The following is a 27,504-nucleotide window of genomic DNA, read 5'->3' on the forward strand; positions in this document are numbered from 1 at the left end:
AATTTGGGAACTTTGAGAGTGTGGAGAAAGAGACACATGTTGTTTTTGAGGCAAAGGAAGGAGGAGATATAATGTTGCAGATGGCAAAGGAGAGCCAGAGGCCTGACATGATGGTTATAAAGGAAAATAAGAACTGGATGATGAAAATCTGGTCTGAATTGGTGATTGAAGAATGGAGAGATCTCTCTATGTGGAGATCTGAAGACCCAAGGATTACAAATTTGATTAAGGTGAAAGTGGGAGCTTTGGGGACATTTGGATTTGAAAGGAGTAAGAAACAAGATTTGGGCTCCACTTTTAAACATGGAGGTCTGGCTGGAAGAAACATTGTCCTCATCGGGCTAGAGCATCTCTGAGATCTGGTGTTTAACATTAGGTAAAGGTAAAGGTACCCCTGCCCGAACGGGCCAGTCTTGCCAGACTCTGGGGTTTGTGCGCCCATCTCACATCTATTGGCTGGGGGCCAGCGCTGTCCGGAGACACTTCCGGGTCACGTGGCCAGCGTGACAACGCTGCTCTGGCGAGCCAGAGCCGCACACGGAACGCCGTTTACCTTCCCGCTGGTAAGCGGTACCTATTTATCTACTTGCCCCCGGGGGTGCTTTCGAACTGCTAGGTTGGCAGGCGCTGGGACCGAGCAGCGGGAGCGCACCCCGCCGCGGGGATTCGAACCGCCGACCTTTCGATCGGCAAGCCCTAGGCGCTGAGGCTTTAGCCCACAGCGCCACCCGCGTCCTTGTGTTTAACATTAAGGACTATCAAAAAAAACTGGCAGAGAGGAACTGAGAGACAATTAAGAGCCTCGGACGTGAGATCCCCAGGCTGATAGTAGATTAAGACTGATGGACACTTGTTGGGGATTGAAACCGGGAAAGGGGATGGGGTGGGGTTTGGGGATCCAAAGGGTGTATAATTATAATTCGTCTTTTTATTTTTATTCTGTTTTGTTATTTGTATGAAAAATGGGGAATTCGTGCAAGGGAATTTGGGTCGACTTTAGAAAAAGGATTTAAGAATGAGTACTGATGTATAAATTTTGATGTTTATAAGGTAAAATCGGTTTTTTATAATGAATTAAACATAAAAAGGTTAAAAAATTGGGGATAAGAACTTGTTGAGCTAACAATTTGAATTGGAACATAAGAAGGGGAGGTTTGGGGAAGTCAGGGAAATATGTTACTGACAAATAAGGATTGTAAACTGTATATGTTTTTAATTTTTCTTTTTCTTTTTGGCTTTTTAATTTACTAAAATGGAAAATCTTCAATAAATATCTATTAATAAATAAATAAATAAAAATACAACATTAAAACGTTAAAATGCAGCCTCATTTCAGGAGAAGAAAGGAAAAAAGAAAGAGAGGGAGGGAATCAAATTGACTCCAAGCCAAAGGCCAGGCAGAACAACTCTGTCTTACAGGCCCTGTGGAAAGAAATCGGATCCTGCAGGGCCCTGGTCTCACCAGGCCAGAGCCAGTGTTTAAAAAGCCCTGGCTCTGGTTGAGGCTAATGTAACTTCCTTTGGGCCCGGGACCTTTAGGGTGTTGCTATTTATAGACTTTACGGTCCTCCATGGGCCATACCGGGAGAGGCGGTCCTATAGGTACGAGGGTCCTAGGCCATGAAGGTCTTTAAAGGTCAAAACCAGCATCTGAAATCTGACATTGTACTCCACCGGGAGCCAGGAAGAGGAATAACCTGTTGGCTGTTCTTGAAGATGCCGAAGCTGATATTTCTAGACATATGTCACCTGTGTCTACAAGCATCTACAAAATCCCACAGGTATGGCTGGTTTGGTGTTAAGACGGAGTTGTGCCTCTGCCATGGGCTTTTCATTCTTTCCTTTTTGGACTCTCCCAAAGGTGAGGGTGGGATGGAACCTGGAAGCAGGAGCACTCAACACTGGTGTCAAATGCCCTATGCCACCCCACCACTGCTTTTAAAAACCATGTTACTTGTTTACAATGCATTCAAAACATAGTTTTTTGAGTAATGTAGCAGAGTCCCTAGTCTAATATTCTGGGATGTGATTCAGTCCCACAAAATATTGAGATTCTGGAGGCATTCCTGGAAGACCTCCTCCCATTCTACACGGTCAGCATTTTGTCTTGTTCTTTGTGTGCGTGTGTGTGGGACTGTAGTTGGTCAACTGTCTGAGATTTGTCCTGGAACCACAGCAAGGCACTCACCTCTTCCTTTGCGTCCTGGGCAAGTTATGGATACACTGTTCCGACTCTTCATGAAAAAACCCAGTTCCCCCTTTTCTACCAGATGGCCCCAAATGTAGATGCCCAGAATCTGGGGATTGTCCAACTGCTCCTGAACTTCAGATGGATGTGGATTCCCATATTGCATGGGAAAGTTGTAAAAACAATAAGAATAATTTATTTATACCCCGTCCGTCTAGCTGGGTTTCTCCAACCATTCTGGGTGACTTCCAGCAAAATATTAAAATACAATAATTCATCAGATATTAAAAGCTTCTCTAAACAGGGCTCCCTTGAGATGTCTTCTCAAAGTCAGACAGTTGTTTATTTCTTTGACATCTGGTGGGAGGGCATTCCACAGGGCGGATGCCACTACCGAGAAGGCCCTGTATCTTCACTTCCTGCAGTGAGGGAGCCAGCATAAGACCCTGGGAGTTGGACCTCAGAGTGCAGACAGAAGGATGGGGGTGGAGACACTCCTTCTGGTATACTGGGTCGAGGCTGTTAAGGGCTTTAAAGGTGAGCACCAACACTTTGAATTCTGTCCAGAAACGTACTGGGAGCCAATGTAGGTCTTTCAGGACCGGTGTTATGTGGTCTCGGCAGGTACTCCCAGTCACCAGTCTAGTTGCCGCATTCTGGATTATAGTTTCCAGGTCACCTTCAAAGGTAGCCCCACATAGAATGTGTTGCAGTAGCCCAAGCGAGTCCTCAACACCAGCCCGCCCCCTGTCACCCAAGAACAGCACTTCTGTCTTGTCAGGATTCAACCTCAATCAGTCACCTGCCATCCATCCTCCAACCGCCTCCAGACACTCACACAGGACCTTCACTGATTTCACTGGTTCCGATTTAAAAGAGAGTTAGAGCAGGGTATCATGATGAACACCCAGCCCAAACCCCCTGATGATCTCTCCCTCCGGCTTCATATAGATGTTGAAAAGCATGGGGGAGAGGAGGGAACCCTGAGGCACCCCACAAGTGAGAGCCCAGGGGTCTGAACACTGATCCCCCCCCACTTTCTGAACACGGCACAGGAGGAAGGAGTGGAACCACTGTATAACCCTCAGCTCCCAGCTCCGCTAGACGGTGCAGAAGGATGACGTGGTCGATGGTATCAAAGGCCACTGAGAGCTCCAGCAGAAACAGGAAGCACCTTTCACCTTTGTCCCTAGAGTGCCGGAGATCATGGACCAGCACAACCAAGGCAGTTTCAGTCCCAATATGAGGCCTGATTCCCGATTGGAATGGATCCAAATGGTCCCCATCCTCCAGGCATGCCTGGAGTTCTTCAGCAACCACCTGCTCAATCACATGAATTTCTTCAAGGGAAGCTAGACGCCTCTTGGAAGAGAAGCTGTTTACAAATTTCTAATACGCTTCATGCCCTGTACAGTGGTACCTCAGGTTACAGACGCTTCAGGTTACAGACTCCACTAACCCAGAAATAGTACCTCCGGTTAAGAACTTTGCTTCAGGGTGAGAACAGAAATTGCGAGGGAGCAGTGTGGCAGCAGTGGGAGGCACCATTAGCTAAAGTGGTGCTTCAGGTTAAGAAGAGTTTCAGGTTGGAATTGACCAAGAAAGATTTATTTATCTAAATTTGTTAAGCTAAAATAACTGAAAATAGCGTCCAGATACTTAATGGGCTTAGGAGTGTATTTATGTTAACTGATAAAATAATATGTTTAATACAAGAAGGAGAAGATTTAAAGATGTTAATGTTTAATTTAAAGGGTATTAAAGTTGGGATTTGGAAAACCGTTATAGGGATATGCAATGAAATTCAACTAAGGGGAAACGAGGAAGTCGTTTTCCAAAGTAAATAACTGTTATTTTCAATAAGGTTATGATTTATGTTTGTTATGTTTTGTTTGTTTTATGTTTTTGTTTGTCGTTGATATTGTAAAAACTAATAAAATTTTTAAAAGAAAAAAAAAGTTTCAGGTTAAGAATCGACCTCCAGAACTAATTAAGTTCTTAACCTAAGGTACCACTGTATGAGTTCTTTGATGGGAAGCGAGACTGCTTCTGTGACTGAAGCTCTTCCCACATTCCAAGCACTGGTAGGGTTTCTCCCCTGTATGAATTCTTTGATGGGAAGTGAGATCCCCACTCAGACGAAAACTCTTTCCACATTCAAAGCACTGATAGGGTTTCTCCCCTGTATGGATTCTTTGATGGGAAGTGAGATTGTGGCTGTGACTGAAGTTCTTTCCACATTCCAAGCACTGATAGGGTTTCTTCCCTGTATGAATTATTTGATGGGAGGTGAGACTCTGCCTGTGATTGAAGCTCTTTCCACATTCCAAGCACTGATAGGGTTTCACCCCTGTATGAATTATTTGATGGGAAGAGAGACTGCTGCTCTGACTGAAGTTCTTTCCACATTCTAAGCACTGATAGGGTTTCACACCTGTACAAATTATTTGATGGGAAATGAGATGGGTTCTCTGACTGAAGCTATATTCACATTCCAAGCACTGGTAGGGTTTCACCCCTGTATGAATTCTTTGATGGGAAGCGAGATGATGTCTGTGACTGAAGTGCTTTCCACAGTCCAAGCAGTGATAGGGTTTCTCCCCTGTATGAATTCTTTGATGGGAAGCGAGAATGTCCTTCCGACTGAAGCTCTTCCCACATTCCACACACTGATAGGGTTTCTCTCCAGTATGAATTCTTTTGTGGGAAGTGAGAACCCCACTCTGACTGAAGCTCTTCCCACATTCCAAGCACTGATAGGGTTTCTCCCCTGTATGAATTATTTGATGGGACATGAGAAGGGTGCTCTGACTGAAGCTCTTTCCACATTCAAAGCACTGATAGGGTTTCTCTCCTGTATGAATTCTTTGGTGGGAAGTGAGACTGGTGCAGTGACTGAAGCTCTTTCCACATTCCAAGCACTGATAGGGTTTCTCCCCGGTATGAATTCTGTGATGGGAAGTAAGATTTGAGCTTTGACTGAAGCTCTTTCCACATTCCAAGCACTGATAGGGTTTCTCTCCAGTATGAATTCTTTTGTGGGAAGTGAGATGGGTGCTGTGACTGAAGCTCTTTCCACATTCCAAGCACTGGTAAGGTTTCTCTCCTGTATGAAGTCTTTGATGCGAAGTGAGACTGCCCTTCCCACTGAAGCTCTTCCCACATTCTGAGCACTGATAGCCTTTCTTCCCACTGTGAGTTCTTTGATGGGAACGGGAACTCTGACTGGAGCTCTCTCCATACTCCCAATTTTGATATGGCTTCTCCACTGTGCGGATTTTGTCATGGTCTCCCCCATTCTTCATTTCCAATTCATCACCACCTACAACAAAGACAGTAACTAATTAGATCCTCAGGAAGAAACGGAGCCCCCAATCATGGAACAATGCTAATGAACATTTGTGAAAGAGGAAGAACAGAAGATGTGAGGTCTTTCTACAGAGGTCATGGCCTTTGTCAACCAGCATTCACAGACGCTTCTTTTACATGAAGGGGGGCAGATATATCCCAGCTGCCCTTGAGGTCTTTCGGGCAAAACCTCTGGCGCAGTTACTGTATGGGGCACAAATATGGACGGGGAACCACTGCTCAAGTCTTGAAATTGCTCAGTCCAAATTTCTAAGGCAGATATTCGGTGTCCCCTCCTGTGTCCCAAACGCAGTTTTACGACTCGAGGCCTGCCTTCCATCTGTAGAAACTCAGAGCTGGCAAAGAACATTCAACTACTGGCTTCGCCTTAACTTAAATCCACCCGGCCTACTGCCTCTAGTAATGCAAGACCCTTATAAAAGCATGTGGTTCAAAACTGTGCATCAAAAACTCCTTACATGCGGTCTGCATTCGCAATCCTTACTACCAATGGGCCTCAGTAGAGCAAAGAGCCTAATAGGCCAGCGCCTGAAAGATATTGAACGGCAAAACAACCTGACCATCCTAAAGAAAATATGTCCATGGTATACTTACTTTCCCCCCGCTCACTTTGATTTTCCAGCTTCATATTTGTCTAAATTAACCATCCCAACATATAGACGCGCCTTTACATTGGCTAGATGGGATGTCCTTCCCTCTGCCGTACTCGAAGGTCGTTATCAAAAGACTCCATTCGAAAAACGACTCTGCCCATGCAGAGATGGCAACATGGAAACAGTGTCCCATGTCCTTTTATCCTGCCCCCTTTATAGAGACCTAAGGAATGAGATCATTACTCCACTCATCCTCCCCAACCCCAGCCGTCCACAAGACATTATACTGTTCTTTCTCTTATCTGATACGGACAGTCAGACAACTGAGAAGGTCGCAAGGTTCATCGAGAGAGCTGTGAAATTAAGGGCCACCATCTGAGTGACAGACGTGTTCACCTGACGGACCTCCTTTTGTTTGTTTTTATTCCCTTTTTATGTTTATTTTATTTTATTTCTAATTCTTGTATAGCTGTGGCCTGTTGGCTTTGCTAATAAAGTTCTGTTCTGTTCTGTTCACAGACGTATTTTTGAGAAGCAGAGGTTCAGAAAGTCTGGCTCTTTTCTAGGACAGATTTTTGTTGCCACAATCATGAAATCCACTCCAACTCTAACATTGGTCTTCTCTTTAAAAAATGGGCAGAGGCTAAAACAGAAACCCAAACCTGACAGAAATTACCTCAACTTCCCTAGCAACTGTGTGTGTGAATGTTGCCTCCAAGTTGCTATGAAAAAGTGACTGTCACTCCAGAAGGCCGTTTTTTGTTAGGTCTGTTCTCAACTGTCGAGTGAGAGAGAGGTTTTCTGTGAGAGCACCTGCTGCCTGTTTTATGCTGCTATGTGCCTCAGAAAAAGTCTGTAAAGTCATATATATATATATATATATATATATATATATATATATATATATATGCACTTGTAATTCACTCTTCATGCCTCATGTAGCAGTATTATTTGATATTGAATTATTTTGGTTTTTTGAGTGTAGCTTATTATCTAGAATAACAAATGGGATAAATGTAGAAATAGTCGTGGAAAGAGGCGTATATTACACTCATACCAAAGACAGAGACTGAAAAGACTCAACTTAAGAACTACCGCCCAATATCATTACTTAATGTGGATTATAAAATTTTTGCAGACATTTTGGCAAAAAGACTGAAAAGAGTTTTGATGGAAAAGATTCATAAGGACCAAGCAGGCTTTCTCCCAAAAAGGCATTTATCAGATAATGTGAGGAACATAATAGACATTTTGGAACTACTGGAGGTGCAGTTTTGATTTTTGTAGACGCGGAGAAAGCCTTTGACAACATTTCTTGGAGTTTTATGAAAAAGAATCTTCATGGGATGGGGGTAGGTCAGGGATTTGAGAATGGTATAGGTGCGATATACTCTGAGCAAAAAGCTAAGTTGATTGTAAATAACGTGATAACTGAAGACTTTAAGATAGAAAAAGGGACACGACAGGGGTGCCCAATTTCCCCATTACTTTTTATTTCTGTTCTGGAGGTGTTGCTTAATATGATTAGAGATGACCAGCAGGTTAAAGGTGTACAGGTCGGAGCCAAACATTACAAGTTAAGGGCTTTTGCAGATGACTTAGTACTTACTTTACAAGAGCCAGACACTAGTACAAAAAGAGTGTTGGAGTTAATTCAAGAATTTGGTCAAGTAGCCGGATTTAAATTGAATAAACAAAAGACTAAGGTTTTGGGAAAAAATTTAACAGTTATGGAGAGGGAGAAGTTCCAGAATGAAACAGGTTTGACAGTGGTGAAGAAGGTGAAATACTTAGGGGTTCATTTGACATCTAAGAATTTGAACTTGTATAAAGACAACTATGAAAAGTGCTGGTCAGAAATCAAAAAAGATATAGAAATATGGTCAAATTTGAAATTGTCAATGTTAGGTCGAATTGCAGTTATTAAGATGAATGTATTGCCTAGAATGTTATTTTTGTTTCAAACATTGCAAATCCTTGACAAGATGGATTGTTTCAAGAGGTGGCAGAAGGATATTTCGAAATTCGTCTGGCAGGGCAAAAAACCCAGAATAAAATTTAAAATTTTGACGGATGCAAAAGAAAGAGGGGGATTTGCCCTGCCGGACTTAAAGCTCTACTACGAAGCAGCAGCGTTCTGCTGGCTGAAAGAGTGGTTGCTCCTCGAGAATACAGACATTTTGGACTTGGAAGGTTTTAATAATGTATTTGGTTGGCATGCATAGCTATGGTATGACAAAATTAAGGTGCATAGGGCCTTTAAAAATCACATTGTCAGAAAAGCTTTATACAATGTTTGGATAAGATATAAAGATCTGTTGGAAAACAAAACCCCTAGATGGTTGTCACCTCTGGAGGCTAAAGTGCTGAAAAAACTCAATATGGAGGCCAAATGGCCGAAATATTGGGAAATTTTGGAACAAGATGGAGATAAGTTGAAGTTACAGAGTCATGAGAAATTGAAACCTAAAGTACGAGACTGGCTCCATTATTATCAAATAATGGAGGTGTATAAACAAGACAGGAAAATTGGCTTCCAGGTGGAGAAATCAAAATTAGAAACTGAACTGTTAGAACCCAATACTAAGAACTTGTCAAGAATGTATAATTTGCTGCTGAAATGGAATACACAAGATGAAACAGTTAAATCAGCTGTGATTAAGTGGGCTCAGGACATTGGTCATAACATCTTAGAGTGAAGATAATTTGCCGTCCAGTCACTCTTCCCTGTGAGAACTCTGCTGGGAAAAAATGACCTGGCAAGATAGCAGAGTAGCGGCAGCGGTCCTGCTTCCGTGTGAGAATAGGGATAAATCAGGTCCAGAGACAGTCCGTTCTAATCTCTAGTAGCTTTATTTACAGAGCAATAAATTTCCATCAGACACCATCAGAACATTCTGGCATTTTTGTACTTTTCCAAAGCACTCGCCCAGCAGCCTCTAAGTTGGGCTGCTTCTCTGTCCGTTGCAGAGACAGATCTGAAGAGCGTCAGAACAACATCCTGTGACGCACTTCTCTGCATGTAGCTCCTCCCAGCTCCTCCCAGAACCAGATACAGGACACCAGTGAGTTTTAACCCTGTTAGTTCCAAACTCCACACCCCCTCTTGTCCTGCATCTGGAGACAACAGTCAACAATGCTTTCCCCATACACAGACCCTCACAGAACTCCTCGTGCTTCTGGAAGGTTAATGGTTTTGTGAAACCATCAGCGAGGTTCTTTGTTGAGGGACAGTATTTCAGAGCAACTAGCCCCTCATGAACGCTCTGACATACATTCCGGAAACGTATGTCCAAATGTTTGGTCCTCGCCTTGAATTGCCCCGTCTCAGCCAATTTGAGGCAAGGTTGATTGTCTTCATGCACCACAACGGGTAGACAATTCTCTCCACAGATTTCCTTGACCAAACACACATAGAACTCCAGCTCTCTGCAAGCATCTGATAGTGCACTGAACTCGGCTTCAGTAGATGAAAGCGCTATGAGACTTTGCTTCCGGGACCTCCACCCAACTACAGAGTCTCCAAACTTCACCACTAGGCCTGACACTGATTTGCGGTCTTCAGAGTTAGCCCAATCCGAATCCACAAAGCAAGTCAGCTTCACTTCTCCTTGAGCTGGCAACCTAAGACAAAAGTCTTTGGTTTCCTGCAAATACCTCAGAACTCTCTTGATGCCATTCCAGGCTTGCACACTGGGGCTTGATGCCTCTCTGCTGAGCAGATTGACAGCAAACGCAATGTCTGGTCTGCTCCACTGAGACAAGTACAACAAACTCCCTAGGGCTGACTGAAACACTTCAGTATTTTCGAACGCAGCGCGTTCTACTTGCTGAAATTCCTTTACGTATCCAGCTTCCATGGGTGACCTGGCACCTGCACAATCAGACATCCTGAACTTCTCAAGCAACTGTTCAATCTTACCCTTCTGGCAAAGCAAAAAACTACCATCCTCAGTCTTCGCTATTTGAACACCTAAGTAGGATTTGACATCCCCAAGCTGCTTCAGCTTGAACCGCTTTCCAAGCTCCCTAGCAAACTTCTTCACCTGCTCACTAGTCTGTGCCATCATTAAGATATCATCAACAAAGACAAGAATCACTTCCTGTGTCTCTCCTGACCTCTTCAGGTACAGGCAACTGTCTGCAACAGACCTCTTAAAACCTAGCTCCTCTAAGGCTTCATGTAGGCACATATTCCAATTCCTGGCAGATTGGCGTAATCCATAGATGGATTTGTGCAACCGCCACACGACTCCTTGCTCACTGACTTCAAACCCTGGAGGAGGAAGCATGTACAACTCCTCCTGGAGATCTGAATTCAGGTAGGCAACATCTACATCAAAATGGTTCACCTTCCAACCTCTCTGTGCTGCTATCGCCAAAAACATTCTCAAAGTCTCCGCTCTTGAGGTCGGCGAATAAACCTCTGTGAAGTGGACACCCTTTTTCTGTGTGAATCCACGTGCCACTAATCTCGCTTTGTACTGTGGTTCTCCCGTTTCTGTGGGTTTCAAGCGGTAAATCCACCTACAACTAACAGCTCGCTGGTTAGCCGGCAGCTGAGTTAGTGAGAACACACCAAGAGACTTCATTGAGTTCATCTCCTTCTGCATCGCCTCACGCCATTTGCTAGCTTCTTCCTGAGGCAACTTCTGAACATCCTCAAAGGATTCAGGCTCACACCTAGCCACACCAACCCAAACACTAGTGGCTTCATACCTTTCAGGAGGCTTACCCTTGGTTGACCTAGCTGACCTCCTCAGCGTGAATTCTGGACCTGTGCCTGATTCACCTGGATCAGCCCTACCATCTCCTGTGTCAGAAACCTCCCCCTCTGACCTGCTGCGCCGTTTTGGGCGTACAGCTGGTTCTGCTGGCGAGGATGGTTCACTCCTCGGCTCAGACTTTACAGAGACCTGTGGAGGGGTCTTGGGACTCCCTTTTGGAGAGGTTTGAGGCCTCTGCCTTGGAGATCCCTGCTCTGGACTCTGTGGCTGTTGACCGTGCGCCTCAGCAACAGGTTCAGCCTCGTCCTCCTCCTCCTCATCACCTGAGTCTGACAGAACATCTGGGTTTCCGTGAAGACGTTTCCACCCACTCTGCTCGCAAAACTCAGCACTGCCGCTAATAAGCAGCTTAGACTGGTCGCCAGCAGGGTATGCGAAACGCCACGCCTTTGAACCCGGCTCATAGCCTACAAAGATCATCTTCCTAGACCTTGGCTCACCCTTTCTGCGCATGGCCTTTGGAACCAGAACCCAAGCCTGCGAACCAAAAACGTGCAGAAAGTCCACCTTCGGTTTCTTTCCATGAAGCAGAAAGTACGGTGTGTCTCCTACACTTGAATTGAACACCCTGTTCTGCACAAAGCATGCTGTCTTATAACTTTCAGCCCAAAAGCGCTGTGGCAATCCCGAGTCTGCCAACATAGCATGCGCTGATTCCTGTAAAGAGCGAAACTTCCTCTCCGCCAACCCGTTCTGTTGCGGAGAGTAGGGGGCAGTCAAACGATGACTGATACCTTTCTGCCTGAAAAACGATTGCAGCGCAGAACCTGTGAATTCCCCCCCGCGATCAGATTGAAAGGAAATCACCCTGGTAGAGAAACGCAGCTCTACCGCTGTGATCCAATCTCTGATCAGTGCAGCTGCTTCTGATTTGCATCTAAGCGTAAACAGCCAGGTGTGTCTCGAAAAATCATCAATCAGAATCAGAATCCATTTGGACCCAGCTAAAGAAGGTGTTGGCATGGGCCCTGACAAATCTGCATGGACCAGTTCAAAGGGTTTGCTGGTCCTTCTCTCTGACCTGGGGTATGTGCATGTTGTGACCTTTGATTGCTTACAGGCTTGACAATCCAGGAATTTGTCACATGCCTTGAACCTACACCCAATTGTGTTCTCTGCAGCTTTACGCACATACGACCACGCTGCGTGCCCAAATTTCCTGTGCCACAGATGGATACAATCATTGTGTGGTGGGACATTAGCACACTGCACTTGGGCATCATCAATGGACTCCCCACTAGCCACATTTTCCACCAGCCCCATTTTCCCACCAGCCCCATTTTCAATGGGCAGCTCCACCAGAAAGAGCCTGTCTTTCCTCTCAACACTGTAGATCTTCTTCCCATCCCTGTAAAAAGAGCACAAATTGTTAGAGAATAAGACATCAATTCCAATAGCCAATAATGCTGACACACTCAAAAGAGAATGGGCGAGTTCTGGGACATAATAAGCTGGCACTTCACAACCTAGAAAAGAGCAAAACAAAGACCCAGATTCAGTCAGTGGTCTTTTTGACCCATCTGCTAAAATAACAGAGCGTGCAGTTTTAACTGTCTTGCAGTTCCTCAGGAGCTCTCTGGAGTTAACGAGGCAATGCGAAGCTCCTGAATCGATGATCAGAGAAAAGGTGTCTCTCTGGCTGTTTTCCAAAGATGCCATGGCGTTGGTTGCACCCCCACTGTCAGTGTCCTTCCTGGTTGCCATGGCCACAGCCTTCCCCCGACTGGGGCTTTCACTGCTTCCCAGGGAGACGAATGCAGCTGTGAGGTGATAAGGCACCTTGTCTTCCTCCTGGCCTGCAGCTTTCTCACGCCTCTGCTGAGCACCGGCCCTGGGAACCTGCTTTGTTGACATTCCACGCCAGCTGGTGTCCTTGGCAGCCTGGGCTTCTAGCAGATGCTTCCCAGCGCTGTTGGACGACGCCACAAAGCACAAACAACTCTTGGAGACTTTGGCTTTCGCAGAGCTCTTGGATCGGCTTGCACCCCCACTCTTGGGTGCTCTGCTGCCTAAGGAACAGCCTGCAACTGCGTTCCTCTTCCCAGCTCTCAGCCTCTCTCCAGCACACAGTCCATCACACAGATGTGGTGAAGCATGGACACAGCTTCCCAAAACAGCTCCAGCCCCCTCTGAACTTTGGGCTTTCTCTGGGCAACTCTCAGCCCCCTCTGGTGTGGCTCCCACTGAGGCTTGACATGCCATCTTCAGTGCCTGCCACGCGACCCAGGGCTTCATCCCTTGGAGCTTTGGCAACAGCCAAGTATCAACGCTGACCCTTAAAATGGCTAGCACCCTTTGCTCTCTCTCCAGAGCAGCCACGTCTGCTTCAGAAGCTTCTGCAGACCTCTCACTGGACTGGGCATGGACTGGATCGGCCTGGGTGCAGTCCCACAGCTTCCTCTCTGCCAGCCAGTAGTGCATGCTCTTACTCCAGGCCTCCCAATTGGCCCCATGCAGCCTTTCGAAGGGGATGTTGAAGCTTTCATGGCCCTGCTGTGCCTGAGCAGCAGCCATCTCCTCCCCCAGGGGCTTTCAAGCGTACTCACACATTTGCCATCAAGCTGGACCTCCTCCGAAGCGGCCGTCTCTCTTGGCTCTTGGCTCCGATCACCAGCATTCCTCACTGCCCTTCCTGGCAGGAGATCACAGCAACTCAAAGCTGGCAGCCTTCCTCCCTTCTCACACTTATCAGGAGACGCGGATCATCCATAACCTCTTAGAGTGAAGATAAATTGCCGTCCAGTCACTCTTCCCTGTGAGAACTCTGCTGGGAAAAAATGACCTGGCAAGATAGCAGAGTAGCGGCAGCGGTCCTGCTTCCGTGTGAGAATAGGGATAAATCAGGTCCAGAGACAGTCCGTTCTAATCTCTAGTAGCTTTATTTACAGAGCAATAAATTTCCATCAGACACCATCAGAACATTCTGGCATTTTTGTACTTTTCCAAAGCACTCGCCCAGCAGCCTCTAAGTTGGGCTGCTTCTCTGTCCGTTGCAGAGACAGATCTGAAGAGCGTCAGAACAACATCCTGTGACGCACTTCTCTGCATGTAGCTCCTCCCAGCTCCTCCCAGAACCAGATACAGGACACCAGTGAGTTTTAACCCTGTTAGTTCCAAACTCCACTCCTATGTTTGCTGACTGGGAATGGTTGTGGAACACCGGGATAAAATTCACGGCATGTAATGCCTTAAAGGAAAATATTATAAAAATGATTTATAGGTGGTACACGACCCCAGTCAAGCTAGCAAAAATTTATCATTTGCCTGATAATAAGTGTTGGAAATGTAAAGAGACTGAAGGTACTTTTTACCACCTTTGGTGGACATGCCCGAAGATTAAGGCCTTTTGGGAGATGATATATAATGAAATGAAAAAGGTACTTAAATGTACCTTCACTAAGAAACCAGAGGCCTTTCTCTTGGGCATTGTCGGCCAATTGGTGTTAAAGAAAGATAGAACTTTCTTTATGTATGCTACGACAGCAGCAAGAATACTCATCGCAAAGTATTGGAAGACTCAAGATCTACCCACTCTGGAAGAATGGCAGATGAAAGTGATGGACTATATGACATTAGCTGAGTTGACTGGCAGAATCCGTGACCAGGGGAAAGAGACGGCGGAAGAAGACTGGAAGAAATTTAAAATCTATCTTAAGAACTATTATAAAATAGATGAATGTTAAAATGTCGAGGTTTTGAGAAGGAAAAAGAGATTACAGCGACATAAGACTGAGTTGAAGGAAAAATTAGTAAGACGTATGTTTGATAAAATCTAGATAGAAGTTGCTGAAATAATTTTGGACATTGGGATGCACAAAGGGGAGGTATGGGGAAGTCTGAGAAGTAAGGGATATGAAAAAAAAGGTTATGAAACTATACATGTTTGTTTGTCTTTTTATTTGTTTGTATTGTTTAAATTTTTTTTGTAAAATCAATAAAAAAATTATAAACAAATAAATAAAAAAATGTAGAAATAATCTAAATCAGTAAAGAATAGATATATAGATCTATTAGATATAAGCACATGTAAACGTGTTTTAGTATATCAAGTAATGTAATGTGTTCTGTATAAACTCTAAACAGAGAATCTTGTGGAGTCTTTTCTAGGAGAAAAAAGCTATGTTTCTCAAGGGTCAAACAACCCAGGGCAACCTCCACACATATAAATACCACAGAAAATGGGTTTGGGTCCCACAAAATCCAGAAAACCACGAATAATCCAGAAAGACAGGTGCAGAGTTGTAAAGTGACATGTTTTACCTCAGAAACTGACATTAACATTTTGACCTCTTTGCCAGTGTACTCTTAATTATCCTCTCAGAAACAATTTTTAAAGGCAGATTGAAAAATAGAAAGAAATTTTTAGGATGCATAGAGGAAATTCGACACAGTGGAAGAGAAGAATGAGAATAGTGTTATACAGATTTGAAGTGACACAATGTATTGAGGCAGATGTCTTACTGCCAGAGAAATTCTTCACAATTTAGAGAAAGTTACAGATAGGTAGCCGTGTTGGTCTGCCATAGTCAAAATAAAAAATATCCTTCCAGTAGCACCTTAAAGACCAACTAAGTTAGTTCTTGGTATGAGCTTTCGTGTGCATGCACACTTCTTCAGATACACTGAAACAGAAGTTGCCAGATCCTTCTATATAGTGAGAAGGTGGGGAGGGGTATTACTCAGAAGGGTGGTGGGAATGGGTGATTGGCAGAGCTCCTGAATAGACAACCAGCTATGTGGTGCTAAATGCTCTCTGTTCTCTCCTGTTTCCTGTTTTTGTTTTCCAGTTTAAACCAATTCATGAACCTAGAACTCATACACTGAGCATTAATGATGAACCATATGTTATAGACATTCCTGCAAATTTATTCTGCTAGTTTTGAGATATACAAATGACATGAGAAGACCCGGTCTACATGTTTGTATCATTTATTATTCATATGTTCCTTGTTTTTAAAAGGAAATAAAAAATTATTCCAAAAAGAAAAGGGCGACACACAGCATAGGCCCCATCTGCATTCAAACTGCAAAGCAGCATCACGTTACTTTAAAGAGTCGTGGCTTCTACTGCTGTGTGATGGAGCAGTAAGTTTTTTGACATTGGTAGGGCATTCAGATCACGGCACTGGTATTAGACATTTTGAGCTGCCAATACATTGTGGTGGCCGGGGAGCTGTGATGTATTCCTAGCTCAAATTCCCTGCAGATGACAAAGGCGCAGGCAGGCAGGTGGTGGAGCCCAGAAAGGTGCTCACCTTCTCAATCTCCGCCTGCCTGTCTGCCTCCCCCCACCCCCAGGCTGAGCAAGCCCCAATACCTCTCTGGCTCCATCCCTCCATGTCCCCATCTCCCCTCCCCTGGAACTCACCAGATCTCTCTGAGAGCCCTAGAGAGGAACGCTCAGAGGTTGTGAGGAGGGATGCAGGAGACAACCTGACCAGGTCAACCGTCCATCTTCCCCCTTCCATCCCTGCTAGCTTTGCAGGATCCATCTCTTTCATCCTTCCTGAAGAGTCAAGGAGCCAAAACAAGCTGCAGGGTCCTGGGAGAGAGGAAGAAGCAAAGGGAGCCTCAAAGGCCCTGCAGGGAAGAAGAAGAGAAGAAGATGAAGCATTTGGATTTGATATCCCACTTTATCACTACATAAAGGAGTCTCAAAGCGGCTAACATTCTCCTTTCCCTTCCTCCCCCACAACAAACACTCTGTGAGGTGAGTGGGGCTGAGAGACTTCAAAGAAGTGTGACTGGCCCAAGGTCACCTAGCAGCTGCATGTGGAGGAGCGGAGACGCGAACCCGGTTCACCACATGACGAGTCTACCGCTCTTAACCACTACACCACACTGGCTCTCCTGAGAATAGATCCCATTAAACTATTTATTTGAAAAGAAAATAGCATGGTGGCTTTCCCTATTAGAAGCAATATCTTTGAAAAAAGTAAATATGAGGATAAATTGAGCGACATATAAAAAGCTGTTAACAGAAACTGACAACCAATTAAAATTAAAGGACTTTGAAGATGTAAGAGAAAATGTAACAGACTGGTTACAATATTTACAACTAAATGAAACTTTAGAAATCATAAAAAGAAAGGATTTAGTTATCAAGTGTCAAGATTTCAGAGAGAAATAGTAGAAAGTAGTAGAAAACTGCTGTCAAAAATGAACGATCTGCTTTTGGAATGGGACACTAAAGAGGCCCAGGTCAAATGCGTTATGAAAAAATGGGCGAAGGGTGTGGGATATAATAAATTAATGACAGACTGGGAAAGGCTTTGGAAGTTAGATTTGGAAGTTAGACCACCGAGACCACATAACACCGGTCTTGAAAGACCTACACTGGCTCCCAGTACGTTTCCGAACACAATTCAAAGTGTTGGTGCTGACCTTTAATGCCCTAAACGGCCTCGGCCCAGTATACCTGAAGGAGCGTCTCCACCCCCATCGTTCTGCCCAGACACTGAGATCGAGTGTCGAGGGCCTTCTGGCAGTTCCCTCCCTGCGAGAAGCCAAGTTACAGGGAACCAGGCAGATGGCCTTCTCGGTAGTGGCTCCGGCCCTGTGGAATGCTCTCCCACCAGATATCAAAGAGAAAAACAACTACCAGACTTTTAGAAGACATCTGAAGGCAGCCCTGTTTAGAGAAGCTTTTAATGTTTAATAGATTATTGTATTTTAATATTGTTGGAAGCCACAAAGAGTGGATGGGGAAACCCAGCCAGATGGGCAGGGTATAAAAAGTAAGCACCAGGACTTCTTCCAAACACATTTTTATTCAAGGTCACAGTCTGGTCCCACGATGTTAATCTCGTAGCTGTGAAATCCCCAAGTGAACTGCAGCAACAATTTGACAAGCTCCCTCTAGAGGATACAATTTCTATTTGTGTCCATCCTTTTAAATCATGTCCAACAAAAGAAAGTTACTTTCAATTTTCAAATATTTTGTTTCTTTAGAATGCAACAGGCAACATTGGAATCAATTTGTTTCTCTTTTTTCTTGCTATCTGTCAAAATGTTCCATTGACAGTCAATGGACGTCTCCGATAATTTCTGCCTCTGACACCCCGTTCCCAGGTTTGAGACGGTGGAAACTTATTTTCCTTTACTCCCTCTCCAGCAGGCTTGAACAGTTTAATTTCCCCCCCTTTTTTCCTGCTTCCAAGGTTATAAATGAAGGAATTTTCGACCTTTATAAAGCGTCTTTCCAGGCTATTAGCTTACAAGATTTTTGCTTCAGTCTATTTACAGAAAGCGGAAGGCGGACTTCCTGTTTTGAACTTTCCCGCTTCGGTGCCAAATTAAGATATTTCTTAATCCAATTTTCTGTTTCTACTCACGGGTACTTGTTTAGAGTCCAATTGTTGACAGGAAAAAGTCAGCGCTCTCCGGCAATGGCTATGCGGCTTCCCTCCGTGAAAGTAGCCAATCAGTTCGCAGCACCGCGCCGATCACCCTACTTCACTCCGGAGCCCCAAAATGGGGTTCCCCATGAGTAGGGGAGGCGCTCCTGGTGCTCTGCCAAACCCCACGTTCCCAGGCTTCTTCCACCTGGGATTTCTAGCGGGTCCCCACCTTCGCCGTGGCGGGTAGACCCAGTTTCCACGGAGGCAGTTCCTCCAATCGGAGGAACTCCTCCATTTCACCGATGGCGCTAACCCGGAAGTCTTACACTAGCTGTGTTAAGAGTTCTTTTCTTAATAAAAGGGACCTGGGCCAGGGTGTGGCAGATTATTATTGGCATTTCTTCCCAGAGTCTTGCTGACCAAGCCTTGTGTGTATTTTTTTAAAAGATATTTATTAGAATTTTCAACAAATTTTATGACATAAAAAACCCAACAAAAAACAAAGAAAAAGACAAAAAATACATGCAAAAAACATACAATCACAAGTATAGCTTCATTTCCTTATATTCATAGAACTTACTTTCCCGACCTCCTCATACCTCCCCTTTCTGCATTCCAATCTCTAATCAATTCTCTTCAGCAAATCCTTCCCCTAATTTCTATTTAAATTTTGACCTTTCTTTTCTTGCTTGCATATTCATTACAGCTAACAACCTCTTAATTTCTGAATCAACATCGTTTAACATTCAGCAATTTTGCCCAGTTTTTTTTTTAAAAAAAACTCTGCGCATTTATGTTTTGCAGGGTGCGAAAGGAGGGCTTTGCACCTTTGTACAATATGCATGTGTGCTTGGGCCCAGGGTATTTTGCCTCAACATCCCCACTACTGACTCCCTGTTGCTACTCAGCTTTTTTTTTTTAAAAAAAAAGTGTCCCCGGATTCATTGAAAAAAATCTGGTAACCATACTTCTCCCTCCTCTCTGAGGAGGAGGCCAGCTCTTCCCTTCACCTCTGTGCCTGTTTGATCTACCCTTGTCAGTAAGGGAACTTCTCTGACAGAAAGTTTTTTGGGAAACCCAGGGGGTGGGGGTTGGGTGGGTGGGTGTTTATTACATTTGTCCTTCACCCAAGGATCTCAGGGCAGTTCACAGCACAAAAATACAGGATAAAACCACAAAACATATAATAATAATAAACCAACAAAACAACGTCTGCTGAATCGCCTCTGTCTTTACTTGCAATTTCGGTTTCCTTTTCCACCCCTCAAATTCATCAGAGTTGCCCTATCCTGAGCTGGCATCAGTGGGGGAAAATTTGTTTAAAGAACCAGAAAACCAACAGGATTCTGCCAGAGATAACGTATGATAGTTCAGGTAACTTCTAACTCTTAATCTTGGTATTTTTCACCAGTCTTTGGCATTTGCATCTCACAGTTTGGAGGCAGATCTTGGAGTTTTCATAAACATGTTTTTCTTCAGCCCAGCAGCTGTAGGTGGAGCTGCATAAAGTGTCTAGGAACTTGCAGAGGTGGTCCTACTTCTCCATATAATTATCAAAATGATAGTGTGTGTGGTTTTTTTTGCTTCCAAAGATCACATTTGAGTCCACTAAACGTGATGTTATGGATCTGACGCAGAAAGGTCTGGCAGATATATGCCTCCTGAGCCACCCAAAACTTTTGTGGGCTGAGATTTAGGACAGATGATAACTGCACCAGAATGAGGTTGGCTTGACTTCTCTCCACTTCAGATATGACCCTTCTTCAGGGCTCTGTTAGTAAGAAGAAAGTTACTGCATCTTGCAAGCACCACAACAAAAGACTTCTAATTCTTTGTAATGGAGTAGACATAAAGGAGGTGCTTGTTATTGGGAGGAAAAAGATGGTCCTCATTCTACTGCTTCTACTGCCTTATGGGGACTGTGGGAAACTGAAGACAAAATGCCTCTTGTCTTTGGAAAGGGATGAGATAGATTCACCTAATTATTTCAGGCCAGGAGACCACCTCATCAGTGGGGTCCTCTCTGCCACAAACACTATGTTTCTTCCTCATATCTTTAGCCAATGTCCTTCCACCAGCTTTTATTGGTAAGACCTTTTGTGGGGATGGAGTTCCTGGTGTTCCACTTGCTACCATTTCCATTATATCCAACTCATCTCCAGTTACTTTCTGGGGCCTTTCTCATTGTCTGGTACCTGCCTTTAAGAACATAAGAAGATCCCAATGGCAGATAAATTTGGGGGTGATGAGGCTCTCAGCGGCTACCAGTCACAATGGCTATGTTCTCCATTCACTGTCACAGGCACTATGCCTCTGGGTACCAGTAACTGAGAATCTCAAGTAGGGGAAGACTTCTTGTGCTTCTCAGTTTTGCATGTGCATCTGGTTGGCCGCCTTGAGGATGCTGGAACAACAGATGAGCCTCTGGGCTGATTCTGCAGGATTTTTCTGGAAAATGATGGTAGGAGAAGGGTGTCTTTTTGCCTTAGGTTTAATATACAAGGGGGAAATATCTACTTTCTCAAAGCGGAATTATGATAGTGCTTTCTGGATCTTTTAATCACTGTTGAAGATCCATAATAATAATAATAATAATAATAATAATAATAATAATAATAATAATAATAATTTTATACCCACCCATCTGGCTGGCTTTTCCCAGCCACTCTGGGCAGCTTCCAACAAAATATTAAAATACAGTGGTCTGTTAATCATTAAAAGCTTCCCTAAACAGGGCTGCCTGTTTCTAAAAGTCTGGAAGTTGTTCTTCTCTTTTACATCTGGTGGGAGGGTGTTCCAAAGGGCGGGTGCCACTACCGAGAAGGCCCTCTGCCTTGTTCCCTGTAACTTGGCATCTTGAAGTGAGGGAACTGCCAGAAGGCCCTCGGCGGTGGACCTCAGTGTCCGGGCAGAACGATGGGGGTGGAGACGCTCTTTCAGGTATACTGGACCAAGGCCGTTTAGGGCTTTAAACGTCAGCACCAACACTATGAATTGTGCTTGGAAACGTACTGGGAGCCAATGTAGATCTTTCAAGACTGGTGTTATTTGGTCTCGGCGGCTGCTCCCAATCACCAGTCTGGCTGCCTCATTCTGGATTACTTGTAGATTCCGGGTCACCTTTAAAGGTAGCCCCACATAGAGCGCATTGCAGTAATGCAAGCGAGAGATAACTAAAGCATGCACCACTCTGGCGAGACAGTCTGCGGGCAGGTAGGGTCTCAGCCTGCGTACCAGAGGGAGCTGGTAAGCAGCTGCCCTGGACACAGAATTGACCTGCGCCTCCATGGACAGCTGTGAGTCCAAAATGACTCCCAGGCTGCACATCTGGTCCTTCAGGGACACAGGTACCCCATTCAGGACCAGGGAGTCCTCCACACCTGCCTGCCTCCTGTCCCCCCAAAACAGTACTTCTGTCTTGTCAGGATTCAGCCTCAATCTGTTAGCCGCCATCCAACCTCCATCCGCCTCCAGACACTCACACAGGACCTTCACTGCCTTCACTGGTTCTGATTTGAAAGAGAAGTAGAGCTGAATATTAGCAGTAGAACAGAAATATTACTTGGACAGTGCTGGCATGTATATAATTTCTCCCCACAGGAAAGGACCCACAAAGTACTGGCAGCTCCTTTCCTTCTTGTATGCTATTCAAGCGATCAACCAGAATCAAAAGCTGTTACCCAACATCACCCTGGGCTACAGCATCCATGAGAACTTTTTTGATGGAAGGGTGACCTATGATGCTTTGCTAGACATGCTGTCCGTTGGGCAGCTGAACTTTCCAAACTACAGCTGTGGTAAACAGACTAACTTACTGGCTGTTCTCGAAGGGTCCGACTCTCAAAACTCCATCCAGATTTCAAACATGTTGGGCATCTATAAAATCCCACAGGTAGGAATGGAGAGAGGTATAATAGCATTATGATATCGGCTGTTTTATTTTCAACTACCCTCCTGTTGATCCCTAGCATCAAATTTGCCTTCTTTACGGCTGCCACAACCTTCAAGGAAATCACTGTTCCCACCAAAGGGTCCTTGCAATAGACCTTCCTCCTTCCTAAGACCTTCCCAATCTCATGTTGGGCTTAGAAATATTTAGGCTTTGAACTGAAATCAAACAAGATCCAAATCTTCCGTTCTCTTCCCAGGTCACTTATGCTTTTGTCTCTCATGTTCTGAATGATAAGAGGCATTTCCCTTTTTTCTACCGGATGGTCCCCAAAGAAGAAGCCCTGTACCGAGGGATTGTCAAGCTGCTCCAGCACTTCCGATGGACGTTGATTGGCCTCCTTGCACCAGACACCGACAATGGAGAGAGGTTCCTGAAGAGCTTGACACCCGTGCTCATCAAGAGCGGTGTCTGTGTTGTCATCTCACTAAGCATCCAAGGACTGAATACAAATGCAGTATACATTCCTCGTCTTCCATTCCACAAGTGGAGGCAAGTGCATGTATTTGTTTACTACGGGGAAATTGCTTATTTCTTAGATGGACTACTCATTATACAACAGTTTTTTGACATAGGGATGAAATCCATTGATGGGAAAATCTTCATCACAACAGTTTTGTGGGATGTCGCCCTGGAGCTGATGTATAATGACATATCTTTCCAACACATCCATGGTATATTTTCCTTCTTCACTGAGACAAGTAAAGGGGCAAAATATGGTGATTTTCTACCCTTTTTCTTTGGTATTAAGAAGTTTTGGGAGGATGCTTTTAATTGTTTTTATTTAAAGCATGCATTCTCAGTGAAAGGCCGGACAAGATGCAGAGAGAGAGGGAAACTGGAGAGGCTTCCCCAAGATGATCTGGAAAGAATCCTCTCTCTAGACAGCTACAGGATCTACAACACTCTGCAAGCCGTGGCTCGTGCCTTAAATGCTGCATATTCATCTAGATCTAAGCAGAGGGGAACTGAGAGAATGGGACTTCAAAGGCTACAGCCATGGCAGGTATTTTCTTTCCCTTCACAGACATCTCAACTGAGCATGACAACCAGCAACCAGTTAGTTAATCTTAATCTCAGCAAGAGCCCAGAGCCCTTTAGAAAAAAACTACAATGGAAAAAACCCAAAGTTTGCAAAACACATTACCCATTTTCCATGTTAAACCTTCCTTAATACTTCTCTATACTTAAGAGATGTAAAGACAATATTAAGTTAAGAAAGGCATAAGAAGTGATTCAGACGGAGGATTATCAGAGGTGCTGATGGAAGTCCAAGAAGAATGTATTTGTGATAAACTGTGTGGTAGGTTTTATAATTTTGTATGCTAAAAATCAATAAAAATATTTATATATAAAAAAAACTTTCCTTAATACATATACATTTTTCATTTCTGTTTGCTATTCTTATTCTTGCCTCCTTGCACAGCTCCCCGAGCAACTGCTCCCATCATGTGCCCAATTCTCCTTTCCCCTCAAGTTGGAATTATTTTGGGCAGGGGAGAAGACATTGATCAGGCTGTCTCTAATCTCTATTCCTTTCACACCCGCTTGACTCTGTTCTGGCTCTCTGCTCCCTCCACCAAGCTCCTGCCTTTCCCTGCTGAAGCCCATATTGGAGATTTCATTCAGGTTGCCTTGAAAGGAAAAACGAACGCAATACACTCTTTCTGAAACAATCCAAGGGGGCAGGATCCTTCAAAAACATGCTTACTAGGAGAAAATCACACAGAAATGCTGAAGAATTCTGATGAGTTTCTATTAGTATTATTTAAAAAATGCTTCAGAAATGTGAAGAACGGAATTTAAGATTGGGGTGTGTGTGAGAGAGAAAACAGTATGAACCAAAAGTGACAAGATCCCTCCATTACTATTTGAGTTTGCAACCAGCTCTAAGCAAAGGGGAAGTGGATTGTCAGTATGCTTCCATATTATTAATATTATTATATAATTTTTATTAAATTTTCAATCGAACAATTCCAAATAAACATTTTAGAAACTCTAAAATATCTGATGACTTCCCTTCTTCTCTTTCCATGGTTCATTTTACATCTTATACACCCCTGTATATTTTGCTATAACCATTCAAACATTATTTACATCCATCAAACATTATTTAGGTGGTTGAATTTATCTTAATGCTGCCACCGTTTTCAGCTGTATACTGTTATTTTCCATATATTCAATAAATGCTTTCCAAACTTCTTTCAATGTATCTTCTTCTTGCTCTCTTAGCTGGGACCTCGCTGACTTCCATTTCTGGGCCAGCAAAACAGGGGCCTATGCTTCCCTTTATTCGAAATGCTCTCATCTTTGCTTCTGTTCCAGCTCCACCCTTTCCTAGGAAACACCCAGTTCTACAATTCTTCCATGGACAGAGTGTATTTGGATGAGAACGGGGAGCTGGCAGCCGACTTGGACATTGTGAACTGGGTGGTGTTCCCCAATAAATCCGTCCTCAGAGTGAAGTTTGGAAGTATCGACAGACAGGGATCCCCAGACCTGAAGTGCTCCATCGACCAGGAGGCCATTGTGTGGCCCAAGTGGCTCAATCAGGTGACGGGGAGTGGGAATGATGCCTGTCATTTTGCTGTCTTTTCTATGAGCTCTAATAAGTGCTCCCTGTTCAGTGTGCTGCTGCCCTCACTTGCCTGTCAACTCCAGCACTGGGCTGTTGTTCCAGATAGTTCCTACAGCTCCTCTGCTCAGCTGGGTGCCAAAGGAGGCTTCCTGTTAAACTGTGTGTCTGGGGAAAGGGGGGTTCCTTGCTTTTCGGTTGTTACATGAATTTTATTAGTAGTGAATAGCTCATGGCCCATATACAGAACTTTATTTAATGGAGGTCCTATGTTTTTTCCTGAATTTAATCATGAATAATTCATGTAATGGACAGTGATGGGAAATGCTTAGTTTCAAGCTATAGTCTAGATGCTACAGCAGATACTATCCCTCAAAGAACAATTCTCATTGACGTTCTTCGTTTTTGTGCCTAGACCCTTCCTACTTCCAGGTGTGTGGAAAGCTGTCGCCCTGGATCCGTCAAGGTGATTCAGGAAGGGAAGCCTCTTTGCTGTTATGAATGTCTTCCCTGTGCAGAAGGGACCGTCTCCACTCAGGAAGGTGGGTGACTCCAAGGGAAAGGCTGGCCTTGGGGAAGAGAGAAGGGTTCAGTCAGGAATCTCTCAAAACCATTTCTGGGCAGGACAAGGCTGGTATGCTTCATGTATGGGAGAGAACTGGGTGGTTCAAATCATCATCATCATCAATCTCTTTTTATGATTAGTTTACGATATTGTTCTAAAATGTATCATCATCATCAACAACATCATATATATACAAATATGATCAAATGTGAAGGAGGGAGGTCTAAACCACTACGCGACGGGCTGAGGTCCCGTTTCTCTCTGAGCTCTGGCATCCGTCATGGTTTCCTTTTGCACCAGAAGTGGTTTAGTCATGCTGGGCACATGACCTAGAAAGCTGTGGACAAACACCAGCTCCCTTGGCCTGAAGCAAGATGAATGCTGCACCCCATAGTTGTCTTTGACTAGACTTAACTTTCCCGGGGTCCTTAAGGAGGGAGATTGTTATGGACCTAGAGTAGATATTAGACTTCTGCACAGACCCCTGATCCTCCTTTTGGCCCTGGTATAGGGGCCTACAAGAAGCCCAACCTGCCAGAGGCCAAGCTGGGGATCTCTAGCCCTGGAATCTCCCAAATTTCTTCGGGGTAGAGCTAATGTTTAGAAAAACCTAATTAAATACCTGTAGTGATCTGTGGCTGTCCCAGACTGACTTGGTCAACAACTGAATCTGTCCCAAGAGGCTGGATATTGCTCAGGGCTTGGCCGAATCCAGTCTATTAGATATTACTTTCTCTCTCTCTCTCTCTCTTTTGCAGATGCAGACCACTGCAAAAAATGCCCAGAAAATCAGCATCCAAACATGAACAGAGATCAATGTGTGTTCAAGCATATCACCTTCCTAGCCTATGAAGAATCTCTGGGGGTTGTCCTACTTTCCCTTGCCCTACTGTGGTCCTTAGCCACAAGCTTTGTTTTAGGAATCTTTATTAAATACAACGAAACTCCCATAGTCAAAGCCAACAACCGGGACCTCTCCTACATCCTCCTTGTCTCCCTCCTGCTTTCCTTTTTGTCCTCCTTCCTGTTCATTGGGAGGCCAAGGAAAGGGACTTGCCTTCTCCAACAAACAGCCTTCAGCATCATCTTCTCTGTTGCTGTTTCTTCTGTGTTGGCAAAAACCATCACTGTGGTTCTGGCCTTCCTGGCCACCAAGCCAGGGAACAAGGTGAGGAGATGGCTGGGGAAGAGTCTGGCCAACTCCATTGTCATTTCCTGTTCCTGTGTCCAAGTTGTCATCTGCATGATCTGGCTGGGGATCTCGCCACCATTCCCAGACTCTGACATGCACTCCCAGCCTGGGGAGATCATCCTGCAATGCAACGAAGGGTCTGTGGCCATGTTCTATGGTGCCCTTGGCTACATGGGCTTCCTGGCTGCCATCTGCTTCACGGTGGCTTTCCTAGCCAGGAAGTTGCCTGGGGCCTTCAATGAAGCCAAGCTGATCACCTTCAGCATGCTGGTCTTCTGCAGTGTTTGGGTGTCCTTTGTTCCCACCTACCTGAGCACCAAAGGGAAATTCATGGTAGCCGTTCAGGTTTTCTCCATCTTGGCCTCCAGTGCTGGGCTCCTGGGCTGCATTTTCATTCCCAAATGCTACATTATGTTGCTGAGACCTGATCTGAACACAAAGGAGCACCTGACAGCAAAAACTAAAGATAGCCTCTGATTCTTAAAATACTATTTTTCAAGAAGGTAGAGAAGTGATGTTCTTGAAAAATAATGTTTCAATTTAAAAAATCGTTACCCTCATTTGATCATGTAGAACCAACCAACTTAATGGAAGTAGTTATGAAATTTGGATTTGGCTTAAAATTTGTTAATACTTTGGAAGTTATAGATCACATAGATCACAGGGAATTCACATTACCAAAATTTTGTAATTATTCTTGGAACGGAACAAGGATGTCCACTGTCACCCCTCTCTTTTTTCCAAGTGAATCTCCAGCCCCCGGCTCTCTCACTTCCTCATTCATCATCACCTCCTCTACGGGTGCTGCTAAGTACCCTCTGTCTTTGAGCTCTTTGCTCTCCTACTTTTAAGGCTTGCTGGGTTCTGGGACATGGTGGGTCTAGAATGGTTTCTAATGACGTGTCAGCCAGATGTTGCTCTGGCTGTCCCATGATTTCCCAACTTT

The 27,504-nt window shown here is 44.5% G+C and overlaps 3 protein-coding genes and 1 long non-coding RNA gene across 5 annotated transcripts in view; 2 read left to right on the forward strand and 2 right to left on the reverse strand.

Moving 5' to 3' along the window:
* LOC309527312 (vomeronasal type-2 receptor 26-like) overlaps positions 1-22,381 on the reverse strand; it is a 34,227-nt gene extending 11,846 nt beyond the window's left edge. Inside the window, exon 1 of the mRNA XM_082214052.1 lies at positions 22,228-22,381. The gene's annotated coding sequence lies outside the window, so the exon portion shown is untranslated. The remainder of the gene's footprint in view (positions 1-22,227) is intronic.
* Positions 747-4,182, forward strand: LOC309527452. The gene is made up of 2 exons (XR_014217232.1): positions 747-2,794; positions 2,856-4,182. It is a non-coding gene; the product is annotated as an uncharacterized lncRNA (long non-coding RNA).
* On the reverse strand, positions 2,124-16,518 carry LOC309527387 (uncharacterized protein). Of its 2 annotated transcripts, XR_014217203.1 has the most exons (3): positions 16,306-16,518; positions 3,235-5,510; positions 2,124-3,002 (listed from the first exon to the last, which is right to left on the reverse strand). XR_014217203.1 is itself a non-coding variant. In XM_082214209.1 (2 exons), exons 1-2 carry the CDS (start codon positions 16,436-16,438, stop codon positions 4,192-4,194), a joined length of 1,452 nt encoding a protein of 483 aa, XP_082070335.1. In that variant the 5' UTR covers positions 16,439-16,518; the 3' UTR covers positions 2,124-4,191. The 2 variants fall into 2 exon arrangements, 1 of the variants encoding a protein (XP_082070335.1); XM_082214209.1 differs by having other exon boundaries at positions 2,124-5,510.
* A 412-nt stretch (positions 22,382-22,793) lies between the features above and the next one.
* Positions 22,794-27,126, forward strand: LOC309527358 (vomeronasal type-2 receptor 26-like). The gene is made up of 4 exons (XM_082214140.1): positions 22,794-23,232; positions 24,552-24,779; positions 25,217-25,343; positions 26,125-27,126. Exons 1-4 carry the CDS (start codon positions 22,804-22,806, stop codon positions 27,033-27,035), a joined length of 1,695 nt encoding a protein of 564 aa, XP_082070266.1. The 5' UTR covers positions 22,794-22,803; the 3' UTR covers positions 27,036-27,126.
* The last annotated feature ends 378 nt before the right edge of the window (positions 27,127-27,504 follow it).

This window comes from Podarcis vaucheri (genome assembly GCF_965113315.1).
Source record: "Podarcis vaucheri genome assembly, chromosome: 2".
NCBI lineage: Eukaryota > Metazoa > Chordata > Lepidosauria > Squamata > Lacertidae > Podarcis > Podarcis vaucheri.